This window comes from Garra rufa, chromosome 3 (assembly GCF_049309525.1).
Source record: "Garra rufa chromosome 3, GarRuf1.0, whole genome shotgun sequence".
NCBI classification, from domain to species: Eukaryota; Metazoa; Chordata; class Actinopteri; order Cypriniformes; family Cyprinidae; genus Garra; species Garra rufa.
In genome coordinates, this window is record NC_133363.1 from 17,314,737 (window position 1) to 17,327,965 (window position 13,229).

Below are 13,229 nucleotides of genomic sequence, written 5' to 3' on the forward strand. Positions count from 1 at the left end.
AAGTAGCTCTTAGCAGCACACAGCCAAATTGAGGGAACACTGCTTGCAGTAATCCTAAGAATAGGTCAAGATAATTATTGAAACGTGCTACCTCTTGGGATTGATTCTTGGGATATAGGAATCAATATTTGGTCATCATAAGAAGATTAAAATAGTATTGATTAATCTGTCCTACTACTACCTACTAGTACATATTAAATTGTATAATATATACAATTATATTGACTTTTCATACTGACCAATGATGGAAGAACAATAAAAGGTAAGTTTGCAAATCAGGAAAAAAACTAAAAATAAAAAAGCATATAAATATAAAACAAAAAATAAAAAAGGCCTCAAGTTTCCTTATAAAAAGGAAGATGTGACCATCAGTAACACTGTCCAATGTCTCAATTATATCTTACCTCTAGATGAGTACCAGGCCCATACATGTCCCAGATCTTTCTTTTGCGAATGTCCATGCCCTTTCCAGGATGCTGAAACCCAGGAGTAAATAGATTAACTTAGGCCTTAGTCAATTTAATCAAAACAGAACAGAGTACATCACAGGGGCTGTACATAACGCCCTTTAAGTCCTGAAGGAATTAGTACAATTTCTAATCTCGTCTAATTAAAATGTACAAAACACACCAGGGATGTCCAAAGTCTGGCCAGTGAATGAATTTTAAACGGCCTGCAGTTTGTCTTTTGAAATTTATAATAAGTGTCCTGCCAAGCAGTAGCATACAGGGCATTCACTAAATTCCAGGGGTTTCATTACCATGACGTAAAATGGGCGTTTCTGGGGGCGTTGGGAAAATGCCTCTTTCTAAAAAAAAAAATTATTAAGAGAGGTCACCGATCATGCGCAGTAAATCAGTTTTTTTGCGCGGGTATTTCAAAACCTAGGATCAGCACTGATGGATAATGAAGGACAACACAGTCATACAGGTTATTTTTATGTTTTAAAATCTTACATTTAAACGATTTTCGAAAACAAATAAACAGCCGTTATAGAAATGTAATTCGTGTAGCATCTATTTACGAAAATTAATCATGGTTTACAACATGAAGGGTATCTGGCACGAAACCGCTGCCCTCTCTCCGATCGTGGAAAGGTATTTCAAGACACTGTATATGAATATATGAAGAGTACGAAACCCCTGCGATCGTGGAAAGGTATTTCATGATACTGTATATGAATATAAATATGAAGAGTACGAAACCCCTGCGATCGTGGACAGGTATTTCAAGACACTGTATATGAATATAAATATGAAGAGTACGAAACTCCTGCGATCGTGGAAAGGTATTTCATGATACTGTATATGAATATGAAGGGCACGAAACCCCTGCGATCGTGGAAAGGTATTTCATGATACTGTATATGAATATGAAGGGCACGAAACCCCTGCGATCGTGGACAGGTATTTCATGACACTGTATATGAATATAAATATTAAGTGTATCTGGCACGAAACCCCTGCGATCGTGGAAAGGTATTTCATGATACTGTATATGAATATGAAGGGCACGAAACCCCTGCGATCGTGGACAGGTATTTCATGACACTGTATATGAATATAAATATGAAGGGCACGAAACCTCTGCGATCGTGAAAAGGTATTTCATGATACTGTATATGAATATAATATGAAGGACACGAAACCCCTGCGATCGTGAACAGGTATTTCATGACACTGTAGCCTATATGAATATAAACATGAAGAGTACGAAACCCCTGCGATCGTGAAAAGGTATTTCATGACACTGTATATGAATATAAATATTAAGTGTATCTGGCACGAAACCCCTGCGATCGTGGAAAGGTATTTCATGATACTGTATATGAATATGAAGGGCACGAAACCCCTGCGATCGTGGACAGGTATTTCATGACACTGTATATGAATATAAATATGAAGGGCACGAAACCTCTGCGATCGTGAAAAGGTATTTCATGATACTGTATTTGAATATAATATGAAGGACACGAAACCCCTGCGATCGTGAAAAGGTATTTCATGACACTGTATATGAACATAAAAGTGTATCTGGCACAAAACCCCTGCGATCGTGGAAAGGCATTTCATGATACTGTATATGAATATGAAGGGCACGAATCCCCTGCGATCGTGGAAAGGTATTTCATGACACTGTATATGAATATAAATATGAAGAGTACGAAACCCCTGCAATCGTGGACAGGTATTTCATGATACTGTATATGAATATAAATATGAAGAGTACGAAACCTCTGCGATCGTGGACAGGTATTTCATGACACAGTAGCCTATAATAAACGACATTCTTCTTCAAGATCTTCAACGTCTTCTTCACTTTTTCTTACATTGGCGAGCCACCCAACGAGGATTTCCAAAAAAGCAAGGAAATGTAAGAAAAACAGTTTCTTTCTTCTATGCTGTTTTTGTCAGGGAACCCCCTTGTTTAAAAAAATCTAGAAAAGAAAATTTTAAGGACAGAAGAGAATTTGGTTTAGTCAGTATTAGCAGGAGGAGTTCTTAGGCCTATTAAGTACAATTCTGTTTAAAATTCTAACGGAACTGAATTAACCTGATGCAGTGTGGTGACAGAGCTGTACTGGAATTGTTGTTTCTAAAGTAACTGAAACTTGTTGGTCTCTTATAATTCTGTTAGGATTCTAAAGTAATTGAATCAACCCGACGCAGTGTGGTGGCAGAGTTGTATTAGATCTGTTGTGTCTGAAGTTGTAAGTTTCTAATGTAATTGAAACTGACTGAGATGATGTTATAATTCTGATTGAATTCTAAAGTAACTGAATTGATCCGACGTAGTGTGATCACAGAATTATTTCATGATAGTTGTGTTATAGTGTAGTGAGTCCGATGTACCGTGACTCTAAGTGTAAAACAGTAACCCGAAGCAGTGTGGTTTTTAGCCCGACGTAATGTGGTACTGTTTTTAATCTGATAAATATCAGTTTGAGCCCAAAGAACTGTGGCTAGAAAAAAAAGCTGTTTAAAAAAAAAAATTATATAACAAAAAAAAGTTTTGTTCAATGCACTGTGACAAACATCGTTATATATATTTTTTAAGCAGTTGCAGAAGTTAAAACTGTAAGCGCTTGTTTTGCCTGATGTGTGAGACATTTGTCATAATTCTGTTAAGATTCTAAGGTAATTGAATCAGCCCGACGTAGTGTGGTAGCAGAGTGGTATTAGGCCTATTGTTTCTAAAGTAACTGAAACAGAGTTCTATGTTTCTAAAGTAATTGAAACAGAGTAAGTTGTTTTGACAATTCTGATGAAAGTAAACTTTTAAAAATATAACCTAAAACCCGAAGTAGTGTGGTTTTTGTCCAACATACTGTGATAGTGTTACATTTTTAATAGTTTAGTGTAGTGAAGTGTAAGGCCCGACGGAGTGTGGCCATGTCCGAAAAGGTAAAATTTGCTTTAGAAGCCTGACATAGTGTGGCTGTTTTATTCATTTGCGTCCAAAGCACAGGAGCTGTGAATAATTAGACTGACAGGTATCTTAAAGTAACTAGATAATGTTCAGTCAGTGAAGCAATAAAGTCTATTAAATTGCACAAGACAATTTAATAAGATCGTGAAAAATGGAAGAGCTGATAGTTAAATACATCGCTAAACATGGCTCAGTAGTAGGGCTGTAATGATATGCGATATGAAACCGAAATCGCGACAACAAGATCCACGATCCTGTGTCGCGGTGTGATAAGGAAGAATCACGACACACCCCGTGACTACCTTTCCAATCATGTGACGCCTGCCTGCAAAAGTTGAGCTAGTTGAAGAAGAACGTGAGGAAACATGGCAACCAACCCAGATATTGCGGACCCTCCCTCCTCATTTAAGTCAGCAGTATGGCAACATTTCGGAGCTGTATGATCCATAAAATATGGAGAAAGGCTATTAATAAAGAAAAAAATCCAGAAAATGCATGTAGTATAGCCTGCGCAGTAAAAATACAATTTTGGTAAAATGTCATAGTAAACTGTGTCTGACATGAAAACCACGCTAGTCATTGTCCCATAAAATGACAAACAGCAAATAACACATAGTATTTTCATTACGTTTCATTTATTTTGTTTTTGTAAAATAAAATGAGACCTTGTTGTTTGCAATACGTTTACCCCGAGACCGCGTCGCGAACACCAGCTTGACCGCAAAACACTTTCACTATGAGAGAAAGCGGCAGCCGCGCAGAGATTCCACCGCTTGACGCGTCCCATGTGAAATGGCTTTTAAACGGTCTTCAGACAGAGCGTGAACACAGGCACGGGACCGTTTGAGAGCAGCGTCAGCGTGTTTGAGTCCAAAGAGCAAATACCAGTGCATGTCACCCGCACTGCACCTGACAGATAAATATTATTCCACCGTTACGTCAGTTATAGCGGTTCACCCGTCGGGTAGGACTCTGTTTCACACACACAAAGAATCTTGCATCGCTAGCAGGTTTAAAGAATTTGACATCTTGACAATTTTATCACTATCATGTTAAATTTAAAAAAAAAATCAGTGACAGACAGACCTTATCAGTTGTTAATTTTAATACAGAAGGTTTTTATTAAACCTTAAAATGTGACCTTGTATGTAAAACTAAGAAAGCTATTGAATTTTTTTTTTTAAATAAATCTGTTGTTTGTTTTTCAGTTTCATGTTTTAATTTTTGTTCAAAATATCGTGATACATATTGTATCGTGAACCTAATATCGGGATACGTATCGTGACCTAGGCATATCGTTACACCCCTACTCAGTAGGAATGTTTGATGGGATAGAGAAGGCAGATGACCCATATGAGTGGGCTATGTCTCAATTCACAAAGTGTCCCAAAATGCCTAAAAACAAAGAGGGAAAAGTTGCTAATGCACTTCAAGCTCTTTTTGCTTCATACAAGGTAACTAAGAAAAGATTAGAAGAAATAAAAACAGAAAACAAGTTGCTAAATTCTCAAGTCAGCTGCTATGTTATGTCATTGAGAAATTGCGAGGCTGAAGAGATAATTTTGAAAGAACAGATGAAATTGACAAAAGAAATTTCAAAAGCTGAAACAGAGAGGGAAACATTTAGATCTTTGCATGAAGGGACAACTAGACGGTTGGTACATGCCAAATCCAATTCTGAATATGACGAGAAGAAATGCAAGGAAGCCTTTAGTCAACAACATAATTCTTCAGATGATTCTGTGAGGTTCCCAATAGCACCAGTGCGAACAAGACAGTTTGGAAATAGAAATGGAAATGAGAGGGTTCTTGATCAAAGAACTGAAAATGGCCACGCTGTTAGACAGCTGTCTTTTATGGACTTCCAAAGTCTTGTTGCAGCAGTGGGTACTTTTGAGCCTCATAATATGGAGCCTGTAGAGTTCTTGTCAAAAATGGAAAAGGTAGTGGATGTTTATAGTGTGTCAGACAAAGATGCTTGTAGACTTCTCATGATCTCCATTCCTCGCTCATTAACTAGTGTTCTCTCACAGGAAATTCGAGACAAAAGATCAGACAGAGGGGCAAGGAGAGAGGCTCTACTTAGACTTGTTGGAACTGATTTGGTTAACTTGAGGAAAATAACTGAGGTGACAATGGAACTTGGAGAGCATCCTCTAGCATTTGCTTCCAGGCTGTGGGAAATGTTTAGCTGTTACAGTGGTTTGCCAAATGCAACTAAACAAAATCTCATGTTTAAGTATGCATTAATTGCACAGAGCAGTCCACACATGCGAGAAGCCATTGCTCTTCATGTAGACGCAAATGCACCATATGAGCAAATCATTTCTAAAATGACAGAGTATTTTAATGCAAATAGTCAAAGGAAAGCTGCAGAATCTAGACATCCAGTGTCTGCCTTTGGCAGGAGAGATTGTTCTACATTATCTGATGGTTTCCATCAGAGACCAAGGAGATTTGAAAGAGTAAATTCAGAAGGTGTTACTCTTAGTTATGCATGTGGAAAAGCTGGTCACATTGCTAGACATTGTCAAGAGAATGAGAGACCTCATCAAAGCTTTGTCTGTTATGCATGTGGAAAAGATGGTCACATAGCAAGGCATTGTTTGGAGAAAGGTAGGAAAGATCAGGAAGTTGTTTGTTTTGCTTGTGGAAGGATGGGACACAAGGCAAGACAATGTCATTTTTCACACAAAAGAAAGATGGGCTATCGTAACTTGCTTAAGAAGATAGGCAATTTAGAAACCCAGTTGGCATTGTTGAAAGGAAATAAGGAAGAGGCCATTCACACCTTGCCAGTGTCATGATCTGGGCTGTGGGGCTTCCCTCAGCCACCTGAGGTCGCTGTTTTCCCTTCCCTGCACTGCACTTCCCTGATTGTAACACTTGTCTTGTCATTAGCACTCATCAAGCTCTCACCTGTTCACAATTATCTGGTCTATAAGAACTCTCATTTCCCACTACTCATTCTGGCTGCATTGTCTTCTGTGTGGTTTGTTTCTGTGTTTCTTATCCTGGCTCCTAGACCGTGTTTCCTGTTTTGTTTATCTTTGATTTTGTATTCAAGTCGTGTTCTGCCGTGTTGGCCTTTTGTTTGTTCGTTGTTTATTTGTGTTTGTTTAATAAATTCTCTTCCCCCCACATTTGGACCCAGACCTCCCTATCTAACGTGACAGACAAACACAGCACTGCAAGAACACGACTGTAGCTCAGTCACAAGCAGATGCTGATGTGAACTGAAGGAATTGTTTTATGATGGCATCATATTTTAGAAAAATATGTTTACTATCAAAAGGGGGGTGATTCTTTATAAATGACTGGAAATGTGATAATGACATTGATATTTAAATAAAATTGATGAGAAATTATTTTAATTGCATTATGTGATTAAATTTCTGTATGTTTTGAATGTGAAAAGATTCTTGTGGGGGAAAGGGGGGCAATCTCTTCTTTTTGATCATTTCAGGTATATGCATCAAGATGGAAAGATGTGAACTCTTGGAATAAAAAAAATGATCCAGTCATTCGAAAGACAAGAAGGCCAGCAGAACCAGTGGAGCCAGGGGACTTCCACAAGGAAAAGGACTTCTTAAAGAACAGAGTGATCATCAGAACCAGAAATCCAGAGATTTCCAAACCTACAAAAACCAGAACTCCAAGCCTAAAAGATTTAGGAACCATGAGACCCACTATAGGATGGATGGACCTGGTTGAATGGCATGGATAGCAACAACACCAGTGACTGCTTCTTTTCTGAGGACTTGTTATCCATAGTGAAAAGAATGGAAAACAGATAAAAGAACCAAGGAGAAATCAAACCTTTTCAGAGACTATGGACAGCAGTCGTTCCACCAAGATGGAAAACAAGTGGGCAAAGGACAGACCCACTGGAGGAAATGTACAAAGACACAGACTCACTGCACACAACACTAGAAAGACACAAATATATGCATACTTGAATGCAGAAAATATATTATTGTGTACTGAATGCACACATGTGGATAAAGGATATCCACACACTAAGAAAACGGACCCAATGCACATGACACTAGAAAGACACAAATATATGCAGAAAATATATTATTATTTCTATTTTATGCACACCTGGACAAAGGATGTTCACATTGAGAAAAGGAACATAACGCATGTAAAGAAAACACAAACATTTTTTTATGCTAATGATTGATGTTTTTGCTCCTTAGGCTCTTGGCTATGTTTGTATTATAATGTTTAGTACATTTAGATAATTCCTTTTGCTGTTATGGTTCTCAAGTGCTCCTTCCCCAAACCCAAGAAAATGTTTGTATGTCATTTTGCTAAATTTTAGAAAAGGTCTCTATGATAATTTTGCGTAATTGGATGGAGCGATAACCAGTGTGCATCAGGTGATGACCCAATGACGGGTAAGATTCTCTGATGGCCACTTAAGAGGACAACCTAAGCCAGGGCTTCACCGCCACTGGGCACCTGCCCAGGAAGGGAGGTGTAATCTGTGTAAGGAAGTGGATGTGATGCTTCTTCCGGGCCAAAAGCATCAAACGGGGGACTGTAAGAAATATAGTCTACCTCGACCCAGATTCCACTCCACAATATGTTTAATCATGCTCATTCCCCAAAATGGCTTAATTATTATAGAGAAGAAGAAAGTCAACAGTTTAGGCCATTTGGGATAATCTCATCCTGAGCAAAAGGTGACCAATTGTAGAATGGGAGCGGGTGTGAGACACTGATTACCATCTTAGACAAAGGGGTGTCAGAACTTAATTAACATACAGACCACAGCTATTACGATAGGAGCAACTTCATTTACATTAAGGGTAGTAAACTGTAATGCTATAAAAAGTTTGAGCTAAGGATGTTCTGGGTTCATTCTGACTCCGCTGAAACCGAAGTGCTGCCTGTACTTTGTTACTGCCGAGCTGTAATAAACGACATTCTTCTTCCAGATCTTCGACGTCGTCTTCACTTTTTCTTACAAAGGGCACAAAACCCCTGCAATCGTGGACAGGTATTTCATGACACTGTATATGAATATAAATATGAAGGGCACGAAACCCCTGCGATCACAGACAGGTATTTCAAGACACTGTATATGAATATAAATATGAAGGGAAAGAAACCCGTGCGATCGTGGAGGTATCTGAAGCAAATGGCTTTTCCCAAACTGCGCATGATCGGTGACCTATGCAAATTCTCAAATAGACCACGCCTGTCTGGTGACGCAGTATCGATTACGCTGTTCTGAAACCCCTGGAAAAAAGTGCATCCCTAGCATACAGGGCACTGACATATTTTAAGATTAATCAATGCAAGTTTTCTTTTAGTTGAAACAGCTCAGACTTACATTTTAGTCTTAGACTAGTCTTAAGTCTTGTCTGTGAAACCAGGGGTTTGTCTCATTTCACTTGTCAAACTTCTAAGACAACGGCCACCTGCCTAGAGATGCTGGCAGTGTGCCGGGCCCTCAGTTCTTCTTGCCAGACCTAAAGTGACACCATGTTCTGGTTTGTTCGGACAGCGTGACGTTGATGTCCTACATAAATTGCCAGAGAGGGCTTTCCTCGAAGCGCCTCTTTACTTTGGTAGAACACCTCCTGGAATGGGCTCAGCTCAACTTGCGTTCACTGAAAGCGCACACATACAGGGCAAACATCAAGTAATCAGGCGAGTCAAGGAACAAGAACACAAGGTTCTTCTGGTGGCCCCTCTCTGGATAAACCAGCATTGGTTCTCGGAGTTGTGTCAGCTGCTTGTAGCACCCTTGTGGCCCATTCCCCTGAGACAGGTCATCCTCTCTCAGGCGAACGGGACAATATGGTAACCCCAGGCTCTGGAGTCTGCAAACCTCTCAGAGCATGTTCTGAACACTAATTCTCAAGACCCTTGACATCATAGCCTGTTTATTATCAAAATAAAATAGCCTATAGTTTTACAAAATAAACAATATTTTAGCATCCAGATACGTCGCAAATATGTAAACATTTGGATTTGTGCAGAATGAGAGGTAGGATTTAGTTTAGCTTTTAAATTAAAAAAAAAAAAAATCCCAAAATGAAAAAATTGTCATTAATCACTTAATGTCGTCCAAACCCATAAAAGCTGTTCGTCTTAGGAACACAAATTGAGATTTTTTGATGCATTCTAACAGCTCTCTGACCCTCCCATAGACAGCAATGTTATTAACACAATCAACGTCCAGGAAAGTAGCAAGGAGGTCGGTAAAATAATCTGTGTGACATCAGGGGTTCAACCATAATTTTACGAAGCTACAAAAATACTTTTTGTATGCAAAGAAAACAAGAATAACTTCGTTATTCAGCAATTTGTCTCCTTCGCATTACCCTAGTGCAGTGGTTTTCAAACTTTTTTGAGCGACCCTGTTTTTTTCCTTTTTAAATTGACGCAACCACATATACATACATATATATGTTTTTTTTATTATTAAAAAATTATATACATTTCTATATACTTTATTTTAATTTACCACTTGCATGTTGACAATAACATCTCCAACACTGTCTATAATACGTTTTAGTGGACTTAAAAAAAAAAATATGAAAATATACAGTTACTATTTTTTCATTTGATTTAGTCGAGTTCATCAAACACAATGTGATTTTCGGCAATTGAGATCTGGCAGCAACAGCGCATTTTTCCCCTTGGCCGAGCACTTTGCGCACAACTTAACCTCGCAAAAGAAATCACGTGCATGCCAGCGAAACACAGAGAATGCACATCAATCCTGAGGAGTCATAGCAATAGAGCGAAAGCGAGAAAGCTGTGGAGAATCTGCTTGCCCCAAAGCTTCCGTAACTGAAGTATATTTACAGAAAATTTGGCAAATAAATAATTTGAAGTATGTATTCCCAGCTCTTTATTAAGCTTAAGTTAAATCTCAAATGACAAGGGATCAACTTATGCACTGTGTACACTTGGTTATAACGTGAGGATCCGTGAGTTTCCAGAACTCAGGACTGAACAACAATTTAGTGAGTGGATTCTAACTAAATGAAATGCCACTGATTGGCCATTGTGTTTCAGAAACGGACATGTCTGGGATTGGCTACAATGTTCAACACTGCAAAAACAGAGCGCAAACACAAATACACGTTGGATTCTGTGTGAGGTGGCTGCTGCTTAGTTTCGTTTTGTTTATGTTTATTCAGTTATTAAGTTAAGTTTGCCGGTTCCCGCTTCCTTCCTTTTGAAATCTTTCACTTTGTTACATATAAATATGCTATACAATTCCCCAGATCCTCCTGGCGACCCATTTTTTAAGTCTCGCGGCCCATCCGTGGGTCGTGACCCAGGGTTTGAAAACCACTGCCCTAGTGCCATTTTGGAGAGTATTCACTAAACGCAAACAGTGTACGCAGTTTTGTGTCAACTGCGCCACTTTTTTCTGTTGACGCTTTAATTTGAGCAGAACAACATACGACACAAAACAGCATACACTGTTTGGTTTCAGTGGATACTCTCCAAAATGGCACTAGTGTGACACAGAGGAGGCAAATGGTAAATAAAGTCGTTATTTTTGCTTTGCGTACAAAAAGTATTCTCACAGCTGTCAGAAGATGAACAAAGCTTTTACGGGTTTGGAACGACATGAGGGTAAGTGACTTATGACAAAATTATTAATTTTGGGGTGGAGTAACCCTTTAATTTGTTTAAATACAACTAAATACAACTTTAGAGGATTTGTTGTGGAGAGAAGGGAACTAAAATAGACTAAATGTGTTTGTTCTCATTGTAATTATTTTGCTTTATTTACCGGTATTTTAGCCTTCATTATTTCTTAATGTAATTATAAAATGTGCCGTATAGATTCCTTTTCTGTGAATGAGTAAACAGGATAATTTTTACATTATTTTTTAGCAAAAACTCTAGTCTACGACATCCTGTTCCCAAAAGTCTTTCAGTGACCTAAAAATTTTAGTTTTTCAAGAACCACACATAAACGTTGTTTTCTCAAAACACAAACATGTGCATTCATGCTGCTCACATATTATGGTAGCCCAGTTTGTGATGAAAACAGTATAATCAGACTTGATTAATATGTTAATATATTGAAAAAAACACAGTTGTCAGGGCATGTCAAAACTTATCTAGGGCCCAAAAACACCCTCAGACCCCAGAGACTGCAGAACGGTCTCTTTTTATAGGTGGGGTGCATTCAAGTCTTGCAAGTAAACTGGCATGATTGACTAACAGCTTTTAACAGTTTTGTTTTTGTTAAACTGTTAGCCAATCATGCCAGTTTACTTGCAAGACTTCAATGCACCCCACCTATAAAAACAGACTGTTCTGCAGATAGGGTTAAAAAACTGGATAGATAATAGTAGAACGGCTGTATATCAAGTTATATAGATATTAGGGATGTACCAAGCTGAATCGAGGCAGATCAAGCATTTTTTTTTAAAGATCGGTATCAGCTCTCTTAAGCCCGATCCTTATTTTATGTCAACTGTCAGCAGTGTTGTGCTGCAGGAGGCACTGTCCGCTTTTTAGTGGGCTTGCCAACCGCCATTAAAAGGAAAAGGCAACACCCAAATGTGTGTGCTCAGGCGCCATTAAATCCATAATAAGAAGAAATGTGTGATCCATGCAAACCAGTGTCGCTTGAGCTTCTGTGTTCAGTGTATTTAATGCACACTTTCCAGTGTATTTGATTCACACGCAATCTCTCATTATTTTATCTGTCATTAGACTATCTGAGACGTCATCATAAAGCATTGCTATGGGTTGTGTCTTGATTTGGATTTGACTGATAGACTGGCATTCTGACTAGAGGTCGACCGATCTATCGGTTTTGCCGATTAATCGGCACCGATAGTTGATTGGCCGAGCTATCGGTTATCGGCAAAAACGCTTGCCGATAGTTTTTCCGGGTTGTGTTCTTTGCTGAAGCGCTCATGCTCTGCTGTCTTAGAGTAGAGGTTAAGCCCCAGACCAATGTTTAATGTCAGGATTGTTACCTTGTATTTGTATTGATTTATAGTCATATTTTTAGCCAGCAAAGTTGTTGATTTAAAGACCTGATGTGACAAAGCAAACTGTGTTCATTCAGCAGACAGAATCCTGCCGAGTCACAGCGCGCCATAGTTTTACATTAGATCATATGTTAATGTTCATAAAGACTGGGCTGGAAGATTGAGTATTGGGCATTTCAGCAAAATATTTGTATTTCTGTAGCGCTAATAATGTCTGTATGCTTCATATAGAACTATAATTTATGTTTTAGCCTTTTCTTCAGCATAGGCTTGCATCTTGTTACGCACTTTATTTCACAATGCCATTTTCCTGTTCTTATTTGATTTTAATAACTGATCAACAAAAATATATATTAAAAATTAAGATAAAAATTATACAAAACGAAATTCGTTTGAGGAGGGATTTTCCACAAATAAAAACGTCAGAAGTGGTCAAAAACTCTGACCCTCTCCAATTCTCCCGCGGTATTTTCGTCCAATTCATACCACGTCCGACATTTACAAATAACACAAACTTCTTTCGTAATTAATATATTAAACTGAAACAAAACACAAACAAATAATATTTAAACATAAATGTGAAACAGAAAATAAATTGTTTCTGAAATGGCTGCAATTAACGATATAGATCGCACTTTCACTTTCCGTTTAATCTGTCTAACCTTTGCTGTTTTTTTTTATCTTTCTGGAGGTAAACATTTGCCCATTTGGTGATTAAATAAACTGTTTTAGATTTCTGCTTGAACTACACGCGACGCGTCTTGTGTGAGAGAGAGAGATAACTGCGAGTTGTCCGCGCAACGCAGCACT

The 13,229-nt window shown here is 38.3% G+C and overlaps 1 protein-coding gene across 1 annotated transcript in view; it reads right to left on the minus strand.

The window, feature by feature from the left end:
• trmt44 (tRNA methyltransferase 44 homolog) overlaps positions 1-13,229 on the minus strand; it is a 116,538-nt gene that overhangs the window by 55,165 nt on the left and 48,144 nt on the right. Inside the window, exon 6 of the mRNA XM_073836877.1 lies at positions 405-476. Coding sequence (XP_073692978.1) covers positions 405-476 — 72 coding nt within the window. The remainder of the gene's footprint in view (positions 1-404; positions 477-13,229) is intronic.